The sequence below is a fragment of the Cucurbita pepo genome, chromosome LG08 (assembly GCF_002806865.2).
Source record: "Cucurbita pepo subsp. pepo cultivar mu-cu-16 chromosome LG08, ASM280686v2, whole genome shotgun sequence".
Taxonomy (NCBI): domain Eukaryota; kingdom Viridiplantae; phylum Streptophyta; class Magnoliopsida; order Cucurbitales; family Cucurbitaceae; genus Cucurbita; species Cucurbita pepo.
The window spans coordinates 1,838,064-1,861,755 of record NC_036645.1 but is presented as its reverse complement, the minus strand read 5'-3'; the positions used below and the strand labels follow the sequence as shown (position 1 = coordinate 1,861,755).

The following is a 23,692-nucleotide window of genomic DNA, read 5'->3' as shown; positions in this document are numbered from 1 at the left end:
GCTGGAAAGAGCATAAAGATAAGGCCGCCGCCATGATCAGAAGCTTTGAACAAGGAATCAGAAACCCTAATTTCTCTCAGATCATGAAACCCTAATTTCTCTCAGATCATGAAACCCTAATTTCTCTCAGATCATGAAACCCTAATTTCTCTCCGATCATGAAACCCTAAATCCTAAACTCTAAACCCTAAACCCTAAGACCTAAAAGAAACAAGAAAAAGGATCACAAAACTCAATTATGAAAGGAATTGATCCAAATTAGATGAAAATTTTGAAGGGATTAGGGTTTGTGAGGGAAAAACGAGAACAGGTGAAACTGTCGCATGATCTGATATTTCCTCGACGACGAAAACAAGAGAGAGAAAATTTAAGATCATGCTGGCAGCTTCAACTGTTAGTGATTCACCATAATTTGAAGGGAAAAGGTGATGAAATTAGGGTTTAGGATGGAGAAGCAAGAGGTTGAAGAAGAGGGGTATAAATAGAAGAAACTAAAAAAGGAGGGACTAAAAAGAAAAGTAAAAATAAAACAGTGGTCCCTTGTTGGTGCAAATTGAATATTATCACGCCAACCCTAACTCATGCAGCTCTTTTGCAGAGAAGGGCTTGTGGGTTCATTTTTTTTGCATTAATTACCCCTTGAGAACCCTATATTCGCGTGGAGGCCCTTTTTTACTCTCTCTTTCTCTCTCTAGCTATGACAGAGAGAGAGAGAGAGACCGACAGAGATTAGAATGTGTTTCACCATAAACGAAGAACACTTTATTCTTAGAACAATCCAAAGAGCCAAAACAAAAACATGGGAACGTTTGTGCATGAGAATTCTTCCTTGTCACTTTTAGGGTTTTGAATTTGAATTATATTTTAAACTTAGGCATAGATAGGTCGATCGATCGCCCGTGTTACCGATGACAAATCACGAGAAATGTGACCTACGAAAGATAAAAATAACACATCGTGTGATGTTTGTCACATCAATACTAATACTTAAGTCGAGTTTAGCAAAGAGATACATATTCATACTGGTTGGGGTGTTCATGGCCCGTGTCCGTTTAAGAGGTCGATGTATGTAATAGTAGAGTAAAAGATGGGTACATGAATGAACCGAAGCCACAACCGAATAAGAGCAATCTTAATGATAGAATGACCAAGAAAAACGTTTTTAAAAAAATTGAAAGTTAATACTCGTACCAACTAGAAACATCTTTGTTTTCAGCTGTTTTGCTTGAAGTAATTCTATGTTGGGTGAGAATAAAACATGTTGAAAAGACTCGTGTTGGTATGTGAAGATAGTCTTCACTCTTAAAAGTGAGAAGTAAGTAACGTGACCATGTTATAAGAGAATGTTGGGACTATCAAGTATCAAATCTTGATCCAAATTCTGAATATGAGTTGTTATAACAAAGGCGTTGGCTTTGAATACTCTTGGTCATTTGTTTAATCCCATGCGAATTTAAAATGAAAAGCATATCTTATAGATATAAATGCTTATTAAATGGAATATGTTTATTGTTTTTCTTCTAAAGTTATATATAATATGAATTCAAATTCGACATGTAACGGTCCAAGTCTATCGTTAGTAGATATTGTCCTTTTGCTTTGTTATGTATCGTTGTCAGCCTCACGACTTAAAATGCGTCTTTTAAAGAGAGGTTTTTACATTCTTATAAGAAATGTTTCATTCTCCTCTCCAACCAATATGAGATCTTACAATCTACCCACCTCTAGGTCCAACATCCTCATTGGCACACTACTTGGTGTCTGGCTCTAATACCGTTTGTAAGAGCTAAAACCCACCGCTAGTAGACATTGTTTATTTTGGGCCATTATGTACAACCATTAGTCTCACGATTTTAAAATGTGTCAACTAGCGAGAGATTTCCACTCCATTATAAAGAATGGGATCTCAAACAACACTTAATAGTCCGATACGTTCGTGTAACTCTTATTTACTCGATTGTCACAAAATAATTTTTTCCCTTAGAAATGTATCTCAAACTTGTGGACATTAAATTTTTTAGTTTAAAAATTGAAAGTGTGTCCTTGTTTGAAAATTTACCCTCAAAAAAGTTTTTTACCTCATGTAATTAAAAAAATAAGAACTATCATGGTGAGTGACTTGTAAAGCTTATTATATATGTAATAATTATTCACTTATATTATCATACTCTTTACTACTTTAATATGAGAATATAAAGAATCTTAACTTTGCAATTAAACTCACAATTTTGCATAGTTTCGTACCATATAAATCCACCAATATGATTTTATCATTATTCCATTTTTAAAAATTTAAAAATAAATAAATACTTATTAAATACAAAAATTGAATTTTTAATGATTTAATACAAGACTTGAAGATCCCAATATTTGCGTATTTATATCCCCTTTTTGGGTACATATTTTGATGCATAATAGGCACGCCAAATGGGAAACATGGATCTCACGTGTCCATTTTACCTTTAAGACCTAAGCCTACTACTTATATTCTTTATTATTATATTAAACATTTCTCGAATATATTAGATGCTCCCAAGTATACAAACAATACGAACCAATTTTAGTGACAATAAATGGTTCGGTAGAAACAGAAAGAGCTAGCGATCGGGTTGATATAAAAATTTACTATGAATGTAGACTTTAAGGCTTTATGAAAGGAGAAGGGAATCAGAATGAAGGATTAAAAATTAAAAATTAAAAGGGGTTAGCCTAACAACCCCTAGAGAGGCTAGAAATTGAGGGGTCATTTATCTTAAGGGTGGTCCTTATGTGTGCTTCGAGGAGGCAATGGCAAAAGGCACAAAAGGCAAACCCTTTTTCTTTCTGTGTTTGTGGGGTTAAAGAAAGCTCAAAAGGGCAGAGGGTTCTTATTTAAACAATTAAGGACCTTCAAGTTCTATGCCTACCTAGGATTAGGGTTCCCCCCAAGATTCTAAATTCAGAATAATCCTCGTGTCGTGTCGGTCTAATATATTTGTAAAGGAAAGTCGGCCACCTTTTTCTTTTTCAGCATCAAGCTGTAACTACGCGCCTGCCTGCTGTGTTCGAACACGTCCATCTAAACCTGATAAACTAGCTGATTAATAAGTCATTGGTTCAAATCTATTACTCCCACATGTTGATCAGTACCGATCAAGTCATTGGTCCATCTAAACCTGATAAACTAATCAAAGTTGATCAACAAGTCATTGGTTCGAATCTTTTACTCCCACATGTTAATCAATAACATAAAAAGTAAAAACACGATGAACTAGTCAAGCCAAGGTTCTAAACTCGGAATAAACTCTTTCTTTCACTTGATTACATTACACGAACAGAATGATGAAGAGAAAAGAGAAGGATTCAGTGAGGGAATATGAAGATTATGATGATATCCGCGTGGCTCTGTATAAAGCAGATAAAGCTAAAATCTTTATCAAGGACGGTCAGGTCAAAGAAAGCATGGGGAAAACAATTGATAATAAGATTATGTTGAAGACAACGGTGAGGGGTACAACTAATGAGGATCCCACGTTGCTCTTAAATGTCTTCCTCAAGTTTTCTCTACACACAACTGCATCAAAATCAATTCTCCTCACTGGTTTGGGTGGGGGTAAATTTGCCTAAAAAATTGTGGGTTTTAATTACATTACGATTAGATATTCTACCTTTACTACTTACTTAGCGCCAGCCACTGTATTCTAAAACAACCTGTGAGACTATGACTAATTCAGGGGACAGAAGGCCCTACTACAAGGATCCAGGAAACATAATACAAACACTCTAGGGCTTCAAAAATTTGGGATAAGGTTATGGGGCAGCTGAGGGTATCAATTTCATGTGGCTAGTTTTTCTAAAGATTTCACTTTGGCTGTGTGCTCAAGCAGAATTTTGTGTAGTTCTTCCGCTGTTGGTCGGTCGTTCGGATTTTTTTGAGTACACTTGCAAAACAAGTCGATCAAGAATGTTTTGGTTTCTTGGTCCTTCTCTGAACCATCTGATTCTTGAACAGATTGAGACATTGAGCTTTCCTTTATCAACCCCAGTGCCTCCTCCTCAAGCTCTCCTATCAATTCTGGCCTTTTGCCCATCTGTTCAGGTTGAGGGCATAATTATTGATCAGGGAAAATCCTACACCTTCAAATTTGGATCTAAATGGCAATTTTACTTTTAAAAAAATGAGATCCAATTCTTTTTAAAGAAGTCCTGGGAAATGGAAAACTAGATCAAGAGAGTAAAAGAAACCTGAAGTTGATCGAAAATCTGCAGTTCTGTCAGCCCCAAGTACGGAATTTGAAAAGTCAACAGTTCAAATAACAGACATCCAAATGACCAAATATCCACTTCCTGCAACCAAAGGTAAGAACGAAATATCATCAAATTATCGACATCATAACTTGACCACATAATGCACAACTAAATGTGTGGTGTGAGAAAAATCAGACGATGCATGAATTTCCTTTTACACAAACTCGCAAAGTGTACTGGGGAATGACAGGATGGACGCAGAATGCTAATTTTAAATTACAATCCAAATGGCAAGAATATATTTTTGATAGAACACAAAAGAATGGAAGAAAGTGTGAATGGGCAGTTACAAAACCTCCAAACATTTGAGAGGTTTGGGACACCCCAATAAAAACACATCTCGTTCCAGTTCCCAGATATATATTTAGCTTGCATCACTCTCACACATCACTTCCTTCCTGGTACTGACATCTAGCATCTCCCATTCAGTCCTTGCTAATGGTTTTACAGGAAAAAGATAATATAACCTCTCAACACCCTATGCCAGGGCTACCTCCTTACATTATTGGCAGGGAAACTTGGCATAGATAGGTGTGGTAGGGAGTTCTCAGAAGTTAGTTGATGGCAGGGAGTTTGACATTTAGCTGGATGCAGTTGCCACATAGTAAGGTTAAATATTTGTTCCGAAGAATTGTAACCTGTAGGCTACCTATCCCCCACATATCCAAATATGTTAAATTCACAGTGGCAAACAGACAAATACCTAACAATTGTGGATTCCTAACAATTTTTTGCCCTTAAAACACACTTTATCATCGAGGAATGGTTAATCGATGAAGCTAAAAAGCAAGTGAAGCAAACCCATTGAGAGTCTAATTATTCCCCACTGTCCCTTAAGTCCGTCTGCTTTCTATGTTAATAGCCAAAGTTTTGCTAGTGATACCCATACACTCTGCTCTCGAAAGTAGCTAGGGTTTTCTCCAAGTAGGCCCACCCATAGACCATAAAAATTGGTAGCTGTTTGTGTACCTTTTCCCCCCCTAAACAGAATAAAAATCCAGAATAAAAAGCAACTCTATTGAAATCCTGACAAAAAAGGGTGGGGCTATTTGGGCATTTGTTTGAACCATCTCACTGTGTTAAAAATGGGGCGTAAAAATCAGTCTTCTCTTCCAGCTCATTAAGAAGTATATTACCTTATCCCTGCATTTTCCTCTTTCTTCTTCAAAGTCAGCAAGCCTATACCTCATATACATCCACCCCTACCACACCCCTTTGCGGGAAATATCAAGTCCATCTGTAGTTCCAACAACGTGTCAATTCCTAGCATCCAGCTTGTTAACAGAACACCCTGAACCCAAAATCTCGGACACCCTTTGCCAGAGGTCTTCAATCCTGTTGCAATCCACCCAACAACAAACTGACAGGTCCCTGGGGTCTAGATATTTTTCTACAAAGAAACTGCCCCCACCCCCCCAGACAAAAAAAATCCCATTCTATGATAGAAATAAATATTTTCCAGAGAGCATTTCCGGACACTTCATTATTCTCCTAATTCTTCTCAACTTCATGGCATATTGGCATATTTCCATTCCACTCTTAGCCAGAACAGATAGTTAGAAATGTATAGCACCATACCAAGAATGACTCAGTAGTGTCAAAAAGAAACGCTGATCTGAAAGCCTAACACATCCACAAGAAAAAGTAAAATGCTAATCTACATACCAGTCCATAAACATTTGGTGTATGCATTGCTCGTAGAACTTCTGGAGCCATCCATCGAGGTGTTCCAACACAAACATCAGGAGGAGGTATTCCAGTATGTGCAATGCAACAAGTGTGCAAGGAAGATCGAAGGGGCACTGCTCTATCAAAATCACAAAGCTTAACCATGGGAACTCCATCCAAATTTTCATCAAAATCTATCAAAACATTTTCACTTTTGATGTCACGATGAATGATGTGTTTTGAATGCAGCTCTACCAAAGCACTTGCAACATCTCGAGCTACATGCAATGCCAGATCCATTGGAATGTGCTTTTTCCCAGCTTGGAACGACTTGTCCAAGTAGCTCTACAACATACAAAACAGAACATAAATTGAGAAAAACAATTACTGATACAAAAATGGTAACGTAACAAGCTATAAGACAGTTTACCTTTAAAGATCCCCCTTTAACGTGCTCTAAAAAAATTGCAGATCTAAGTAACCGGCGCTTCGGTTTTCCATCCTCAGAAGGAATCCATTCAGAAGATAACTGATGCCCATACATCTGTACTATGCAGGAGTGTTTCAAAGCACCCAGTATTCTAACTTCACCTAAGCAACTGTATTCAAAGTTCCTTATCTCATCAAATGAAGATTCACAAACTTCAAGCATCCGTAACTGCAATGTCCAACACATAATAAATGTACCTCATCAAAGGTTTCTAAATGAAAAAAGCAACGACATAGCACACAGCATAGCACAATACTAATTAAAATAATACCTCAAATCAGTACAGCATAACATTAAGATAAACAAAACTTTTTAATCGTCTAAAATGTTACCTTTGCAGCAGCCTCAACTGACCCAAGTTTGCACTTTATCACAGAACTAGAAGGTGCCTTCTCAATCTCATCACAGTTGGACAGAGACGGGAAGGAAAATCCTGGACTGGGTGACATTCCGAAAGAAATAGGAAGTTCTGCACGACTGAGAGGAATATACCTATCACAACAAACAAAAAGTTATAAGCTAAATATAAATATATCAGATCAAAACTGTAAGCAATGAATTCTGAAACATGGAACTGAATCAAAGTGTCATAAAGTTAAGAACAAACACTATACAGAATAATAAAGAACGAATCTACATTATCATAACAATAAAATAAATAAACAAGTGCACAGGAACATTAGACGTTCAGAATCAAGCCTTAAACATGCATATGTAGTTGGAGAAATGTCAAGGCCATTGGAACTGACAAGAGAAACCTACCTACAAAAATACTCGGGATCTGCTTCTTCTCGTATATCATTTGGTCGACATGCATCAACAACCATTCGAACCAAAGCATTGCCTCTTTTCACTAAGATCACATTCCAGGCATGAGGCAAGAAATCCAAGTAACCTCTCACAAGCTCACAAGGTACTGGAGGCTCCATTCGGTCACACAAATACTGAGGTAATCAAAGCTTTGTTAAATCCAAGTAAATATAAAACCAGTCATTACAGAAAGACCCAACAAGAACAAGCAAGGAAAGGTTATTACAGTAAGATAATCACCTTAAGAAGAAGCGCTCTATGCCTGCACACACCAAATTTCAGAGCTCCAAGGGGAACTATGACGGAATTTCGACTAGCTTTAATAGCACGAAGAGATTTCTCACAGATATCAGTAAAAAGAATATCCTCATAATTATCCACCGTTAATTTAGTGGACGCAGTAAGATTATTCCGATCTCCAGTTGAGCAGGTGCAGACAAAAGGCTTCTGATACTTGGAACCAGAAACAGCTTTCCGTGTTTTCTCAACCATTGCACTTCTATCACTGCCTCCAAAATGATCAGACACAAATAGAGCAAGTACTTGTATGATATGCATGTCATCAAGAACTTGATGTCTTTCTTGGGTTCGGTTAATCTGCTTTAGACGAAGTACCAATGACTTGGCAGATATCACTGTAGAGTCTAATAATTCATCATGTTCCCTGGGCACATACAAATAATCATTATCATTTTCCACTCCCCAGTATGAAAGTCATTGGATACTCAATCTACTCAATAAATAATCAGTCACCAATATAATGTCTTAACTAATCTACCTGTTGACAAGAATGACTTCACGAGAATCAAGATGAAAATTTTGCTCATAATTCCTTAATGACATAAAGGGACGATCACGCCCTGCATCATAAAATCCATCCGGTACATAATCTTCAACGCTGCAAAATGATATATTATTGTACTTGCAAGATAAACTTGAGCTATCTTCAGCTGCCTTTCTTGACTTGCAAGGTTTAGGATTATCAAGTTCCCTCTCAGAATATCTTTTCAACTTAGCATTATCCTTTGATATTTGGGACGATGACCCTTCTAGGTCATGTGCTTCATTTCCTGGTAGCGGCAAAGTCTCACTGGGCTCACGACATTCATTGTCGTCCCTTGTCATTTTTCCTGCAGCACCACTACAGATACCTGAGCAATCCTCCACAGGTAGTTCCTTTTTGACATCAAAGTTGTCCTTCTCGTGGTTCTTGATAAGATCTTCCCCTTCATCTTTTCCATGACTGGTCTCTTTACTATCATATAACTCCTCAATAACTGATGAATCTTCAACTGTAGTTTCAGAAGTAGGAGCAGTGTCAAGCCGCCCAAGTTCATGATTTTCATGGATCTTCACTTCAGTATGATGATCTACTCCTTTCCACTTCCTGCTATTATTCAAACGCTCCTGGCGAGCTTTTTGCTGTAAATAATGTCGTCTCCGCCATCGCTTACCTGATTTTCGAGATGCAAATGATCTACTGTTTGTTGAAGATCCCATTAATAGGTTTGATGAGAGATTACGAATACCTGCAAAAACAGAGTTCTTGACAGTGAAAATCAAAGAACCAAAATGAAAAATCCATGTTCAATCATTGAGCATAAAATGACCGCAGAACACACCTTTATGTGGAAAATTATCACTATTGTCTGGAATGGTGGCTTCATAAACATCCATTTCAACTGTAGAACTAATACATTCTTCTTCAGCTATTTTGTCTCCACAATTTCCTTCAAAGTTGCAGCGTATCCAGGAGGGTATCTGACAGCTTCTTAGAAACTTATTGTACTATACCACAAGGAAAAACCATAGCGAAAACAAAATTATATTATTCAGAGTAAAAACGTGTATAATAAATTTAAGTGAACAGGATCTAAACCATTAGATTGGACAGAAAGGTTACAATTACCAACTTGCCAAAGAAACTATGTAAATATACATAAAATATAATAAAAAAGACAAAATACCTGTAAATTTAAGTTCTTGAGGCTATGCATAGATACAAGTTCAAGAGATCCCAATGACGTTAACCTATTACTTGAGAGATCCAAATTCTCCAACTTTTGCAGGGAGGACAAAGCTGGAGGTAGTTCCACCAACTTGTTATTGGCAACTCTCAAGGATATCAAGGCATTCAAATAGCCTATTTCTGCTGGAAGGCTCTTCATCTTATTAAATGAGAGATCTAGATACTCCAAACTATCCAGGCAGCCAATTTCAGGAGGAAGGAATCTGAAGGAAAAGGGAACGCGACAAAGATACCTTGTTTAAGAGTAGATAAATAAATAATAAGAAACTTACAAACTAGGATGAAAAATGGTTATGAAAATCATACTAAAGCTCAATAGTTCACATCACAAAACATCATATTGTATCATCAGTCTACATACGTTGTTTATCCATCCAGGTATGGATCTATACAGCAAGACATCACAATTAATGAGCTGATATTCAACATCGATGCCACAGTTACATGTCCGGCTAGTAGAAATGAATCACTAGTTAAATAATAAAAAAAGATATGGATTATATTAAAACTTTTAAGACACTATTAACTCGTGGAAAATTGACACTTCTAAAAGTGATAGACATGTACGTACACTTGCATGCAAACAACAACAATTACATAATCTATCATTCAAAATGATACCGTACAGCAACAATTGAAGAAAGATCCTAATTTTAGATTCCTATATCACCTAATGTGATAGCCTAGGTAAAACTTCAAAATAAATTGACGAGAGTGATGAGACTTTAGTCACTGTTTTCCAAATCATTTGGATTGTTCAAAAGAAAGTGACACTCTAATGTCACTTTGTCTCTTTCTAAAACATTCCAATAGACCATAACATATAATATTGAAAAGCAGAAAACAATCAAACAATCCAACTCGCTTCATCATTTTCTTAATAAGATTAGTTCGTTCTACCTTCGTATGAATGAAATTCTCATCTAACTAACAAGCACAGCAGGCTATTAAAGCAATGATAGAATGTTCAACTTCTTTTATACTTCTAAACAGGTATAAATGAGGCTCACTCACCTAATAGAAAAGTGACAAACAGTGAGCTTAGTCAAGCACTTAAGGCCAGCGATCTCACTAAGAATTGGAAACGACGAAGGTTTAGGTGGAATCTTTGATAGCTCGAGCTCCTTCAGATCCTTCAGTTCGTGTAATGATAAACCACCAAAACCCGGTGATGATAACTTCACCTGCAAGCATTCTAACCCCGAAAAATTCTTCAACTCCGGCGGAAACAAATTAATCTCGTTCCCGAAGAACTTCAGCATTCTCAATTCTCCAAAGTTGCCAACTGATTTCGGAATCAAATTGAACGCATTCCGAAATATGTACAGACCCTTCACTGAGCTGTGGGAACCCTCCAAGAAGTGAGAATCCAAGTTTCTCCCCGATACATCAATAACCGAATCATCGGTTTCGTTTCCACTATCACCCTCAAACGAAACCAAGTTAGAAGATTTCAAATTTCTTTCCTCCCCAAGGCCGCTTTCCGACGAGTCGGCGACCGTTTCTTCGGAGTTAAGAAGCTGCATTGAGGGCAACAGCGCCTTCCGGGATTAATCCACAGGTCAGAATGGCGAAGAATCGAAGTGTTGAAGGTTTTAGCCTTCAGAACAGGAATCAAATAATCCAGAAACAAAAAATATATATATAAAGCGTAAAGCATGGAATGAAATATAAGAACGAGCAAAATTTGAAGTTAAAGAAAGGGATAATCCATGGAAAGGGGCAGAAGGAGCGGGAAGAAAAGGCCCGGAAGAGGACCGCTCCTGGTGAATAAGTTAAGAAGAGAAACCCTAGAAATCCAGTGAGACAGTGGGAAAAGAAAACGTTATAACGGGACGGGGATATATAATTGGTCAGTATACGCTTTGAGCACGCCACCTTTCCTTCAAGACGCTCCCCTTTTATTTTCCGTTTTTACCTCCTTATTTCTGCGTTTTTATTGTTTCGTTTAGGTGATCAATTAATCATGCTTCACAAAACNAATTCTCAATTTAGTTCTTTTAAATCTCACAAATATTTCAGTCAATAAATAAATAAATATAATTATCATAATCTCATTTTATATTTTTAATTAATTTAATTAACTAACTATACTACCAATAAAAATGTTATTTTTAATCTTTAATTTACTTAATCATTTTTTATAAATGTTATAAATATTTTGAAAGAAAAAATAAAACAAGACTTTAAAATAAAATCCACATTCATTTTATTTAATAAAATAATATTATTGTGACCCATATGAAATAAATTTGAAAATTAATAATTACGTTACTCGTTAGAGTAAATACTTAATGCTTACGAAAACATCACTAATAAAAACAAACACTAAATCCGTTCTAAAAGGGGAAAAATAAGCAAATATATATATATATATAGCGTAAATCGTATTTAATAATTAATATAATTAAATTGATATCATTTTGAATTTACAATATCACGTAATAGGATTGCAAATTTTAGAATATGGATCAGATTAATTAAGTCAATAACCTAAATTAATTAATCAATGAGAGTTTGATAAATTTATAAGTATATATTAATCGATAAAATTTTTAATTTACAGTTTTACTGATACAATTTGTTTAATTTGGTAATTTTAGCTGGAAAAAAAAAGTTTAGGAATTTCTTTAAAACAAATTAAAAGTATTATTTTTTTAATTTGTTTTTCACTTTCTCTCCCTATTAAATTATTTAATATAAAAAAATATAATATATTGTTACTATAGATTTGGACACGTATTGATAAAAGATAAGAACGTATATTATTATCCAGGTTTGTTAGTCTGGTAGTGAAAAGTCAAATTTATCCCCGAGACGGTAGGGATTTGCAAAATTAGTTACGCCAGTCTCCTGGAGATGGGAGTGCTCACATCAATTTGGGCGCGTTATCCCAAAAGATGTGAAAAGTCCTAAATACCCTTTCCAAGTAGTCACGCTTTTGCTAATGTAGGCCATGTCAAAACGCATAATTTCCCCGCCGTTTACAAGTTCCCGCTTCCTTATAAATTCAGTTGTCATTTAATTTTTTTTCATTCTTAAGTTCCAGACGGCTTCCCCTGTTTCGTTCACAAGCAGGAAATAGTTCTCCTCCGATTTAGGCACCTTCAAAGCCAACAATGATGCTCGCAACGCTCAAGTGAGTTAGAGATTTGTTCTCGTTATCTTTCGTTTTCAAATTGTAACAATTACTTTGTAATCTATCCATCGCATTCTCTCTCATTTTGTCTATGTGATGTTGCTCAGAGCGGAAGAACAGAGCCAGCAACTTCAGATTGTAGAGCGCGAAGATATTGAGGATGAAGACGACTTGTTCGAAGCAATCGATAAACGTAAGTTTCAGAGCTTACAACTTATAATTAAGTTATGGTTTCGCTATTCAAAGAATTTCCTCGCTGACGCTTGTTTTGTGAAGTTCAAACAAAACTTGATTTCATGACGTTCTATCTTAGTGATTTGCTTGTTGACCTCGAGGTTGATTTGAAAAACTCCAATTCTAATTGATTTTCTTTCTCCGAAGAGATATGAGATTGCCGATACGGCATCACTGAATCTCATTCGATTGATTCATCAGAATTTTAATTTAGTGATCCTTTCAGTTCGCGATAGCCTTGCATCCAGTTTAGCTAGGTTTATTTTTTGTAGTGGTCTATTTTCCCAAGGCATGCAATTCTACCAGAGTTTTGCTAAAGTCGAGGAGAAGATACAACTAGTTTTAGCCATCAACTAACTATCATGCTGTACTGTTGTTCCACTACATCTGATAGAGTTCCCATGGCATTTTCTGTGCAGTGACTTCTCATGGAATTAATGCTGGAGACGTGAAGAAGCTTCAGGATGCAGGGATATACACTTGCAATGGTTTGATGATGCACACGAAGAAGGTAGAACAATTCTTACATCCGATCCTATATATTCTGAATTTGATGTAATTATAGTGACCAAGGGTTTTGTATCTTAGCACTTGACAGGGATAAAAGGTTTATCCGAAGCGAAGGTTGATAAGATCTGCGAAGCTGCCGAAAAGCTAGTGGTCAGTGACTCAATCACCACTTCTGTTATCCACGATGCGTGCAATGGTTTACACAATGATGTCATAATGCGATGAAGTCCAGCTTTTCTTCAATTAACAGTTATTATGTCTGTCGTTTTTCAGAATTTTGGTTATATCACTGGAAGCGACGTTCTTCTCAGGGTAAGCTGCTTCTGTTTTTTATTTGTAACAAATTGAGTGTAACCAAATAGATCCATACTTCACCAAAAAAGTATAGTTCGCATAGTTTCCCTTTCCTTTCCCGCATGCTATAAGTTCTGCGTTCGGAAACAACTGTATACGATTTCCTTTAGTTTTTCTAGTAGCTCCTATAAGTTCAAGATATATTCTAGGAAAATACTGTCCGTCATGAAATGCAGACTGAGTCCTTGATTTTTGTTTGTAGAGAAAGTCTGTAGTTCGCATTACGACTGGAAGCCAGGCTCTCGATGAACTCTTAGGAGGCAAGTCCTGATTTACCACGTTCCTTTTTTCACTATCTCACCAATCATAAGCATTCAATATTGTTTTAATTCTTTCCAAAAGGTGGAATTGAAACTCTAGCGATCACGGAAGCTTTTGGAGAATTCAGGTGAGGATGTATATGTTAAAAGGCGCTTCAATTTTGTTTATTGAAAATCGAAGTCCCGTATTTAAATTGCCGTTCTCCTCTGACCTCGTTAAACGAATGCTAGGTCCGGGAAAACGCAACTCGCGCATACTCTATGCGTCTCTACGCAGGTAATCTACGCCTCATCTGAAGATTCATTGGGGTACAATGTAGTCTTGTTCCTTTTTCCGGTTCTCAGTCGATGAAATTTTAATAGTTACTAACAGAAATCGTTTTGACACCGTCCAAATATAACTTATGCCTTTCACTCTCCTGGCACCTGTTATAAAGCTTACTCTTACTAGTCTCCAGTGAAAGTCAAGTACACACAAGATAGTTATGGAATTACAATTGAGATTGTATTTCAGAAAACCTGGAAGCATATACTTGTTCGGCTTCGCATCTGATCTTTAAAATTGAGTTCGATTTATGTAATGCTATATTTGGTAATATATGTATTCAAAGAAAAGCTCAGGTTTACTTATCTTTCTTATAAATCTCGGAAGTACTTAGCGCCTCTTTAGCTGCATCAAATCTGATAACATCTTAACGATTGTGCTTGGCGTTTGCCTTGGCAGCTTCCCACCAACATGCGGGGAGGGAATGGAAAGGTTGCATACATCGACACTGAAGGCACTTTGTATCCTCTTCTGAAGCTTCTTTTATCATGTCGTTATTGCGGCATGTCTAGAGAATTGAAATGATTATCTTCAGAGATGTTCCCCTTTTCAATATGTCCTCCTTGACCACACGCACTTGCAGCCGACCTGATCGAATTGTGCCTATAGCTGAAAGATTTGGCATGGACCCGGGAGCTGTGCTAGATAATGTAAGCACCATTCTTTTGCATATAGCTTCTTTCAACAAGATCACAAATCTTTTATTAATTTGCTGCTAATGGAAATAGATCATATATGCTCGTGCCTACACCTACGAACATCAGCATAACCTCTTGCTCGGCCTTGCGGCAAAAATGTCTGAAGAACCGTTTAAACTTCTGGTGAGTCACCTGGTAACTTGTAATTCAAATGTCAAAAACTATGTTGCCTGACATACATTCTATCTCTTAATTTCAGATTGTTGACTCTATCATTGCACTTTTTCGAGTGGATTTCACTGGAAGAGGAGAACTTGCAGAGCGCCAGGTCGAATCCTATAGACTTCAACAGTCGTCTTAGAATTTAATTTCCCTATCTAAATCTCACCTGTCACCTTGTTTCATCAATTATGACACAAGCTGGTTGTCACGTGCAGCAAAAACTGGCGCAGATGCTGTCCCGATTAACTAAAATTGCAGAAGAGTATAATGTAGCAGTTTACATGACCAACCAAGGTAGCGATTGAACTTTATGGAAGTCGTTTCTAGTGCTTAGTCATCTCATTCAGGCAATCCATGACAGACATGTTAGCTCAATTTATGTTCAAAGAATTTTGACCTTGGTACTTCTTGTATTAGCTGGATTTACCGAGACTAAATCGTTTGCCGTTGAGTACACCGAACTGGTGTTTATCATTCAAAATGTTGGTCACTGAACGCGCCATCTGTCTTGTTGACAACAGTTGTTGCAGACCCAGGTGGAGGAGTGTTCGTATCAGACCCAAAAAAACCAGCAGGAGGCCACGTTCTTGCCCATGCTGCCACGGTAAGACTGATGTTCAGGAAAGGCAAAGGAGAACAACGCATCTGTAAGGTGTTTGATGCTCCTAATTTGCCAGAGTCTGAAGCTATATCCTTACCTCACATCACGTCACACTTCAACACCTTCATTTATCATTTTCTGGTTAGTATAAACATAAATCCCATGACTCTCAACGATTTCCGAAATCATGGAACCAAAGATGTATGCAAGCAGTAAGTCCTACAATTCTTCTACTGCACTCATATCACTGCATAAAACTTGCACTTGATAAATATTGTAGATAAAGCAGAAGAGAAAAGGCTGGCTACACCTTTCACACAATTTTTTCCTTGACAGAACCACGTTTTTCAGATAACACCAGGGGGCATTGCAGATGCAAAGGATTGACGTCTCATGTGGTGCTGGAAAATTAAAGGAAACACAGGTTGAAATGTTTTAAACTTTTCATCTAGTTACTGGATACATATTTTTATCTTGAAGTGACAGTATGTAGGACCCTATGTACATTGTATCTTCTAGCATCCATAACGTCTTTAGCTACCCCATATGCAATCCATTTGGAAAAATAATGAAAAAGCGTTTTCTCTAGTAAACATTAAATTGCAACTCTATTCAGATACAGCCAAATATGCAATTTTGGCAAGGAGCAACTTTTTGGCATAAATCCGAAACCAGCGAAAATCTGTTTGGATAAATGCCCCCCTTCAGCCATTATGAACACATATAGAGCCAATTGTTAGAGAAGGGCAACCCCAAAAACATTTAGAAACAGACTATTATTCCACGTATCTAGAATGTAACTCAAATAAGCCACAGCAAGTTTCATATGATATTAAGTTGTAACTGCATAAACATGCCCATAACGGGAAGGGAAGTATAAACCCTAAGTACCCATTTACAAGGCACAGTTAAAGAGTAATGAAATATGGAAATATGGAAATATGGAAATATGGAAATATGGAAAGAGGCTGGAGGAAGGCCAAGGCCAAAGTAAACAAAGCCTTTGCCGAATAGTGCACTCAATAGTTTGATGACCAGTTTGCAGCACTCCCAACTCTTGGCATGCCAGAACTTTCCTTTCGAGCCTCTTCATCCACCTTGAAATTGGCTCCACAGACATGACCTGAACTGTCCACCCTTGGCACTGGCTTCAGCTCATTCAGTGGATGCTCAAAACTCCTCAACCCACCGGACGTTGTGAAGAAACAACCTAACATAGTGCAGAGAATCAATGAATAATAAACAAAAGAACCATCTGCGAATATGATATGATACCAGAAGAGATGCCCACAGTTCCCATAAAAAATTACCTTTGGGGAAAGAAGCAAATGACTTTCCACAACCCTTCTTCATAATTTCTACATCATCCGAGAGAACAAGCTGTCCCTCAGAATCAGTTCCCCAGTGGAGAGGAACACTCCCATCAGCATCCTACGAATTAAAAAGACACAAAATAGGCTAAAAACACAAGAAATCTGCAGCAATCAATGGTTAAACTAAGGGATCAGGGCAACAACTTACAGAAGCAAAAAATGCAGCTTTTGAGGAACTGTCAAATAGAACAAACACAAATTTCCCTTGAATATCTCTCACCACCTGATCAGCTGGATATGGACCCCGATCCCTTAACGTTCGATACGCTTCGATAACGATGATAACCTCATTCGCAGCTTTGTTCAATCCATATTGTTGCTTCAACTGAGCAACATTCTCAATGTGCCCTTGGAACAAGCAGAAAATGTCGTCCACAACCGCGAATAATCTATGGTTATAAACACAAATTTCATCAATTTTCCAACAGCAGCCAAATCTAACAAATGCTCTTACAAGAATAAAGAATCAAGAAGCCAAACAAACCCCAACGTTTCGACACAAATCCCATAAAAATTATCGATGATTGATGAAGTGTAAAAGAATCTTACCAAACCAAGAATCCCATAAGTTTAAAACTATATAAACTAAACATTGATCTGGAAAGATTTGACCCTCCAAAATTTTGATAGAGTCAAAATGGAAAATCTGAAGCAAAACAAAAAAATGCCCAATAGTTGCCTCAAAGAACACAAATTAACGACATAATATCATGTAAGTAAACCCCTGATTGCAGATAAAACCAAGAATGGGGGGGGGGGGGAAATCAAATAAACAAGGAAAACTCGATTCTTGTAAGTTCAAACAGAATCTCAGCAACCCAAAACGAAAAACACTGCAGATGAAATCACAGGAATACAGAAGCTTAATGAGATCAGCAATCAGATCCAGAAAAAACATAAAAAATGAAGAAACAATCAGAAAAAACAGAGACGAACGCTATTGGTTTTCCCCAAAAGAAATGAAGAAAAAGAAGAAAGGTAATGAAAATACCTCGGGAGGAGAGGGTTTTTCTTCTCGACGGAATAGGCCAAGAGACCGGCGGAGCCGAGGTTGACAATGACAGAGTCAGGGTACACAGAGCTAAAATGCTTGGCGAGAATTCCATCTTTGAGAGCCCAAACGGAGTCGGAGTGAGGGCTCTGCAGAGCGTCGGGACTTTTGGCCACCGATTTGTCGAAGACGGCGAGCATTTTCGAAGATCGTCGATCAGAAAAATTAGATGAACTAAAACACGATTGGTTTCGTTTGTGAATGCAGGGACTCGCAAATACGGGCGATGAAGGATCGCATGGTCTTGAAGGACGGAAATAAAAAGAAAAATAAATAATAATAATAAGGTTAGTGAATTTCCGCTATTGCCCCTCCTTATTTCTCTAATTTTCATTATTTACTAACTTGCACCCACAGTTATTTTTATTTTTATTTTTATTTTTATAAGAATAATTTTGTAGGGAAAAGCTGAATAAAGTGATTATTCTATAATAACTTTTAGCTTTAGCATCGCTTTATATCCATTTTAATATATTTCTTTCTATATACAAATTTGGAAAGTTTAGAAACTTTTATAACTTAATAAACAATATTTTCATTTTCAGTTTTTTTTTTTTTTTTTGAACTTTTAAAATAAAACTATATTAATTTTCATTATTATTTTGGCATCACGTATTTAACGGTAGATGATTTAGCTTTAATTATATGTGTGGCGTTCTGATGTGGATGAACGTTAGAGCCATGTGATATGAATGAATTAAATATTAGATAACGAAAAATTTAATTATTAGTTAATTACCCCAATTATCCATAGTGTAGGGGTTCTCTTGTAATTTTGTGAAAGGGGTAAGGGTTTTGGGAGGGAACCAAAAAAAATAATTTTTTTTTTTTTTTTTTTTTTTTTTTTTTAAAAAAGCTAATGGTGTCGTACTGATGGAATCTGAAGCATATCCATTCATAACGTGGAACACCACGTAGTAATACAGTCAGAAATTCAGATTAATCAAATTAAAAAAATTAAAAAGTATTAATTTATATTCAAATAAAAATGGATATAAACAAACATGTTTCAAATTAAAAAAAATATATATATATATATATATATACACAGCAAATTTAACAGTAGAGAACCAAAATAATATTAATAATTTTAAAAGTATTTAATAAAATAAATATTTATTTTTGAACGTCATTTTGGTGGGATGTTGGAGAAATTTGGGGATGAAGGGAAGGACTTTTTTTTTATTAAAAAAAAAGTTGTAATTAATTAATTAATTAATTAATTATGAGTCAGCAACACGTGGATGGAACATTGTATCTGACTTTGTATCCACTAATTGAATATTTGAAATTCCTTTTTCTATGGACTGATGGTTGGATTGAAACAATTAAATGTTTATGAATAATTCCATACCAAAATTGAATATAATTTAAGAATACATTTTCGGATAATATAATTATTTACTAAAATAAATCTGTAAGAAATGATTACTTGCATATAAAGATAATAATTCTATTTTTTTTTTAATCTTTTAATATACTTACCAACTACCTATTGATTATGTGTATATTACAAATCATTTAAAATTCGAGTATTGATAGATTATTAATATGTAAATTGATATCAAACCCTAATTTGGATCATAAACCGTCATACCCACTTATGACAGATTAAAAGGAAAGATTTCATGGATATTAACACCAAGATTAAAGGATTAATGATCCCCCTAAACTAAAACCAAAATTAAACAACCAAAATTGAAAGCCGAATGCTCCATCTGGAAAGAATCCTGGAAAGAAATTCCAAGAGCCAAGCCTTGCGCAATGGACCGAGCCCTCCTAAACCTTGTATGAGCTCAAACTCAAGCCCAAACCCGAGCCCACCACCAACAGATATTGTCATTTTTTAGCTTTCTCGAACCCAAACTTGAGCCCAAGCCCAAGCCCACTGATATTGTCATTTTTTGGCTTTTCCTTTCAAGCTTACCTCCTTAGAAACGTGGAAGAGGATTTATATTAGCACAAGCCCAGACCACTACTAGCCGATATTGTTCTATTTGGGTTTTCCATTTCTAAATTTCCCTCAAAGAAGTTTTCCCATCCTTACCTCCTCCCCAATAGATGAAGAACCAAGTATGAGAAATATTTTAAAGTTATGAATGACTTCCTCTTCCAAAATCTAGTAGCTCCACTCAAGTTGGCTACGTTAGATTCTACAGTAAGCAAAGACAAAAAAGGTAGTGATACCGATGGCTTTGACTCAAAACTTTTGAAACGGTAATTAGGGTCTAATCCTCGTTACTCGAGAGTTATGCCCCAACCATCAAATATGCAGTAAATTCATGTCATTTAGCTTGAGTGCTGTTATTGCTGTAAACAAAAGAAGGGCAATGAGGATGTCATCTGGAGTCGCAAACATCCTTTCCCAGATGCATAGGGAAAATGGTTTTTCCTTAACTTAAAGAATATAGATAACTCATGGAACATATAACCAACTTATTAAAATTTAAAACTGTAGAATGGTCAAAAGTGATTATATAATATACTCAATGTTAACGTTTTCAACGAATAATTGTCTATAACTCATTCCTAAGGTTCCTGAAACCTAACACAGAAGCAACAACTTTATCACTAGGATTGCTCACACCCGGTTATATGCAACTGACTTACTGAACAGCCGACGAATGTAAACGACCTGTAGCCCACTTGCAACAGCAAGCAACAAATACTCTCCCACTGTATAGAAAATTACGCGCTTTCTTGTGCTTTCGTTTGCTGCATCAAAAGGAGAACAATAAGTTATCAACTTGATCACGACAATGGCGTAAGGAAAAGGTAGCAAAAAGATTACCAAAATCTTTTGTGTGTCATAGAATCACCCATAAATCAATTCAAAAACTTAAGGAGATAGTCTAGAATAAATTTAAGATTCTTTTGTTGCTCCCTCAACTGTAGAGCCAATTTCATCACGAGTCTTGACGTGTGGACTATTATATTAGTAAACAATGAAGATGGGAAAACAATATTTCACGAATTCGAACTAAAAAATTCAAGCTTTCGTTGTTCAGCTATAGTAACAATCTCACACATTTACGTTCAGAAAGCTAACATTCTGACATTCGGTTAACCGCGAATGATTCACACCAAATTTTGTTTTGGGGGGGGGGGGGGGGNNNGGGGGGGTGTGCTAGGGCATACAAAAACAAGCCTAAAAATGTGGTAAAATGAAGGCAGATTGCTATTTTATTATGTGATTGCTATTATGTAAGAGCTTGTGAGTTGTCTATGCCTCTACATTAATATTAGACTAGTAATAAAAAATAAAAGTGATTTCAATATAATGCCCACGAACAATATTCAGCTGGCGTTTTCAACATTTGCTAGCAAGAATTCCCAGAAATGGCATAAACAAACGAATTCATAAAACCAAAACCATGCATAAAAATAAACCACATACTGTGACGGTGGCGAGCATCACGTGCTTTCAAATATTTCTGCTCAGCAGTGACTGACTCCAATGCCTCTCTAAGCTCAGCAATCTTAACATTTATAGGGTCTAGGTGTTCTGCAAGAAGTGACCATAACAAGGTGAGAAGAGAAATGTGTTAAATTCTCACAGGCAACCAAGACTTTAGCAATGCAGAAGTTAATCAATTACCATCTTTAGCAAGGTCATGTTCGTTCGGAATGTGACCCACATGGATGTAGAAAGAAACAGTCTCCGGAGTCGAGTAGGGATTATGAAAACAGAATTTATACATTCCACTACGAGGAGCCTTGAACTCAAACTTGTCGCCAGAGGTCTCCTTCAAAGAGTGAACCACATTACCTGCGGGAGATGTAACCTGCACGAAAATAACCCATATAAGGATATCTTCAAACAGCATTTTATCATTGATATAAAACGATCAGACAAGAAATTCCAGGCACCCCAATGTCCAGCCAACCATAAACAATGAAAGAACACAAGTAGCTTCACATAGATTAAAAGAAGAAGAAGAACAACAACAACAATGCAACTCATCAACTTTTCTAAACATTGTTTGAACCACCGTTTTAGAAACCCTATTGTGAAGATGCGCTCAATAACCAAGTAAACCTAAGGAATTGAGTTGAGAATCATGACTCGTCGTAGTTATTACAAAAACAAAAATTTTAACAAAGGGGAGCAAGAGATCGCCAATTCTACAAACCATGAACAATTGAACCATACAATTTCAAAAACGAAGAAAATTACAGGGTATCAGTCCGTTCAGGCTCGAAAAGGGGCTTATAACTGTGAATCTATTGATCAGAAACTGTTCAATAACGAATCATCTCGCAGCTCACAAGATAAAGAATCCAATTATCAATCTAACATATCATCTCTCAAAACCATAATTTAAAACAAACGAACCCTAGACGTCGAATTAACAAAAGGGCAAAAATTTCCACCGCTTTTTAAAAAGTCAAAATCAACACACAAGCTCTCACATTCTTTCCCACGCCAATTTCATAACAAAGATAATAAAATTTCCCAGAAATATCAGAAATTAAAAACTAAACCCTCTCCCACTATCCCAAGATCCCCCGATCTAAGATCCAATCTTAATCGAGCACAACCAACAAATCGGCAGTAATGAAATCCATCTACATGCAAACATAAACACAATAACAGATTGAAGATAGAAAAGATAGGAATTTACAGAGAAATCAATGCCGGGATGATCGGCGCCCCAGAAAATATCATGATCGACCACCACAAAATTGCCAGAAACAGTGTCGCCTTCGTACAAAACGTACTCATAAACGCATTCAAGCTCGTTGACTGTGACCGATATCGAATCGATTCCGGCGAATAGGCTCGCCAGAAGAAGACCCGCCAACAGATATCCGAATCCCGTCTCTCTCAGCCTCCTTTCCATTTTCTCGCCTTCTCGGTTTTCTTTTTCCTTTCAGATCCTTTAGTCCGAAGTTTATAAATGGTTAAGTAGCACTAATCACCAATCAATTTACAAAAGTACCCTTTTCTTGTTTTTTGAAAACTAGTCTTTCCATTATAGAACATATTGGAAAATAAGCCGGCGGCTTAAAAAGTTATTTAGTTTTCAAATCTCTAATCACCTAATCCATTTTTCCTTTATTTTATCGTTCTTTTGGGCTTATATATTGGGCCTATTGGGCTTTTTAACTGGTTGCCAAGCTGTTCTTATGGGCCCATTTATATCTAATCTTTTCTTATTTTTCAATTTCTCTTTTTAGATAAATTTAAAGCCGTTTGCCCATCTAACCAACAAAAATCAATAGTTTATGATATGATTGGCAAAAATAATAATAATAATAATAATAAAATAAAAAAATTGAACCAAGACATAAAATATAAAATATATAAATATATTTAATCGATCGACAGGTCAATGTTTAAATATTGATGTAGTCACAATTGTTGAACTAAAAAATCTTGTCCAATGTGATATTATATTAGTAAATTATTTAGTTTTTAATATAAAAAGGTATTTAAAATATTAAGAATAGTCAACCGTGAAGACCCTCAAGCCGAATGGTTTGTCTTTATCAACAAATTTTGATATTCACTCAACAAAAAAAAAAATTGAAAAAAAAAACATACAGAGTTATTGTGTTCTTATTATTGATGCAAAAGTCGACTCATAAATTCATATTAACTTCATGTTGAGGTGTCTAACTTTACGAGACATAACCCTCCATAACTTTATGTTTGGATCCACACAAAAAGTTTTATAAAAATGGAGTTGATCCACGA

The 23,692-nt window shown here is 36.2% G+C and overlaps 4 protein-coding genes across 5 annotated transcripts; 1 reads left to right on the top strand and 3 right to left on the bottom strand.

Moving 5' to 3' along the window:
• Positions 1-3,254: 3,254 nt before the first annotated feature.
• LOC111800263 lies at positions 3,255-11,101 on the bottom strand. Of its 2 annotated transcripts, none has more exons than XM_023683877.1 (11): positions 10,299-11,101; positions 9,223-9,517; positions 8,878-9,043; positions 8,034-8,784; positions 7,496-7,919; positions 7,208-7,389; positions 6,778-6,937; positions 6,386-6,613; positions 5,953-6,300; positions 4,225-4,326; positions 3,255-4,070 (listed from the first exon to the last, which is right to left on the bottom strand). In XM_023683877.1, exons 1-11 carry the CDS (start codon positions 10,808-10,810, stop codon positions 3,816-3,818), a joined length of 3,423 nt encoding a protein of 1,140 aa, XP_023539645.1. In that variant the 5' UTR covers positions 10,811-11,101; the 3' UTR covers positions 3,255-3,815. The 2 variants fall into 2 exon arrangements, with proteins under 2 accessions (XP_023539645.1, XP_023539646.1); XM_023683878.1 differs by having other exon boundaries at positions 9,223-9,487.
• A 1,241-nt stretch (positions 11,102-12,342) lies between these two features.
• Positions 12,343-16,121, top strand: LOC111801099 (meiotic recombination protein DMC1 homolog). Its single transcript, XM_023685080.1, has 15 exons — positions 12,343-12,423; positions 12,531-12,616; positions 13,077-13,168; positions 13,246-13,317; positions 13,441-13,479; positions 13,724-13,781; positions 13,864-13,909; positions 14,013-14,058; positions 14,506-14,567; positions 14,690-14,756; positions 14,835-14,927; positions 15,004-15,072; positions 15,182-15,260; positions 15,488-15,654; positions 15,910-16,121. The coding sequence occupies exons 1-15, from the start codon at positions 12,404-12,406 to the stop codon at positions 15,952-15,954; spliced, it is 1,041 nt and encodes a 346-aa protein (XP_023540848.1). The 5' UTR covers positions 12,343-12,403; the 3' UTR covers positions 15,955-16,121.
• Positions 16,122-16,317: 196 nt separating this feature from the next.
• On the bottom strand, positions 16,318-18,258 carry LOC111801100 (stem-specific protein TSJT1-like). The gene is made up of 4 exons (XM_023685081.1): positions 17,932-18,258; positions 17,089-17,329; positions 16,878-16,998; positions 16,318-16,777 (listed from the first exon to the last, which is right to left on the bottom strand). The coding sequence occupies exons 1-4, from the start codon at positions 18,129-18,131 to the stop codon at positions 16,587-16,589; spliced, it is 753 nt and encodes a 250-aa protein (XP_023540849.1). The 5' UTR covers positions 18,132-18,258; the 3' UTR covers positions 16,318-16,586.
• Positions 18,259-20,447: 2,189 nt separating this feature from the next.
• LOC111799569 (transmembrane emp24 domain-containing protein p24beta3-like) lies at positions 20,448-22,953 on the bottom strand. The gene is made up of 4 exons (XM_023682941.1): positions 22,617-22,953; positions 21,590-21,776; positions 21,389-21,496; positions 20,448-20,706 (listed from the first exon to the last, which is right to left on the bottom strand). Exons 1-4 carry the CDS (start codon positions 22,833-22,835, stop codon positions 20,573-20,575), a joined length of 648 nt encoding a protein of 215 aa, XP_023538709.1. The 5' UTR covers positions 22,836-22,953; the 3' UTR covers positions 20,448-20,572.
• Between the last annotated feature and the right edge of the window lie 739 nt (positions 22,954-23,692).

Bases quoted from the DNA above. Each gene is read 5' to 3' on its own strand.
- LOC111799569 (XM_023682941.1), bottom strand. From the start codon at position 22,835: ATGGAAAGGAGGCTGAGAGAGACGGGATTCGGATATCTGTTGGCGGGT. The intron at 21,497-21,589 runs GTAATTGATTAA...CACTTCTTGCAG, and splicing joins ACATGACCTTGCTAAAGATG to AACACCTAGACCCTATAAAT. The intron at 20,707-21,388 runs GTATGTGGTTTA...CTTTTGATGCAG, and splicing joins TGATGCTCGCCACCGTCACA to CAAACGAAAGCACAAGAAAG.
- LOC111800263 (XM_023683877.1), bottom strand. From the start codon at position 10,810: ATGCAGCTTCTTAACTCCGAAGAAACGGTCGCCGACTCGTCGGAAAGC. The intron at 7,920-8,033 runs GTAGATTAGTTA...GTATGTGCCCAG, and splicing joins GAAGTCATTCTTGTCAACAG to GGAACATGATGAATTATTAG. The intron at 4,071-4,224 runs GTTTCTTTTACT...CAACCTGAACAG, and splicing joins AGATTTTCGATCAACTTCAG to ATGGGCAAAAGGCCAGAATT.
- LOC111801100 (XM_023685081.1), bottom strand. From the start codon at position 18,131: ATGCTCGCCGTCTTCGACAAATCGGTGGCCAAAAGTCCCGACGCTCTG. The intron at 17,330-17,931 runs GTATTTTCATTA...TTATAACCATAG, and splicing joins AAAAACCCTCTCCTCCCGAG to ATTATTCGCGGTTGTGGACG. The intron at 16,999-17,088 runs GTAAGTTGTTGC...TTTAATTCGTAG, and splicing joins AAGCTGCATTTTTTGCTTCT to GATGCTGATGGGAGTGTTCC.
- LOC111801099 (XM_023685080.1), top strand. From the start codon at position 12,404: ATGATGCTCGCAACGCTCAA. The intron at 14,928-15,003 runs GTGAGTCACCTG...TCTTAATTTCAG, and splicing joins AAGAACCGTTTAAACTTCTG to ATTGTTGACTCTATCATTGC. The intron at 15,073-15,181 runs GTCGAATCCTAT...TGTCACGTGCAG, and splicing joins GAGAACTTGCAGAGCGCCAG to CAAAAACTGGCGCAGATGCT.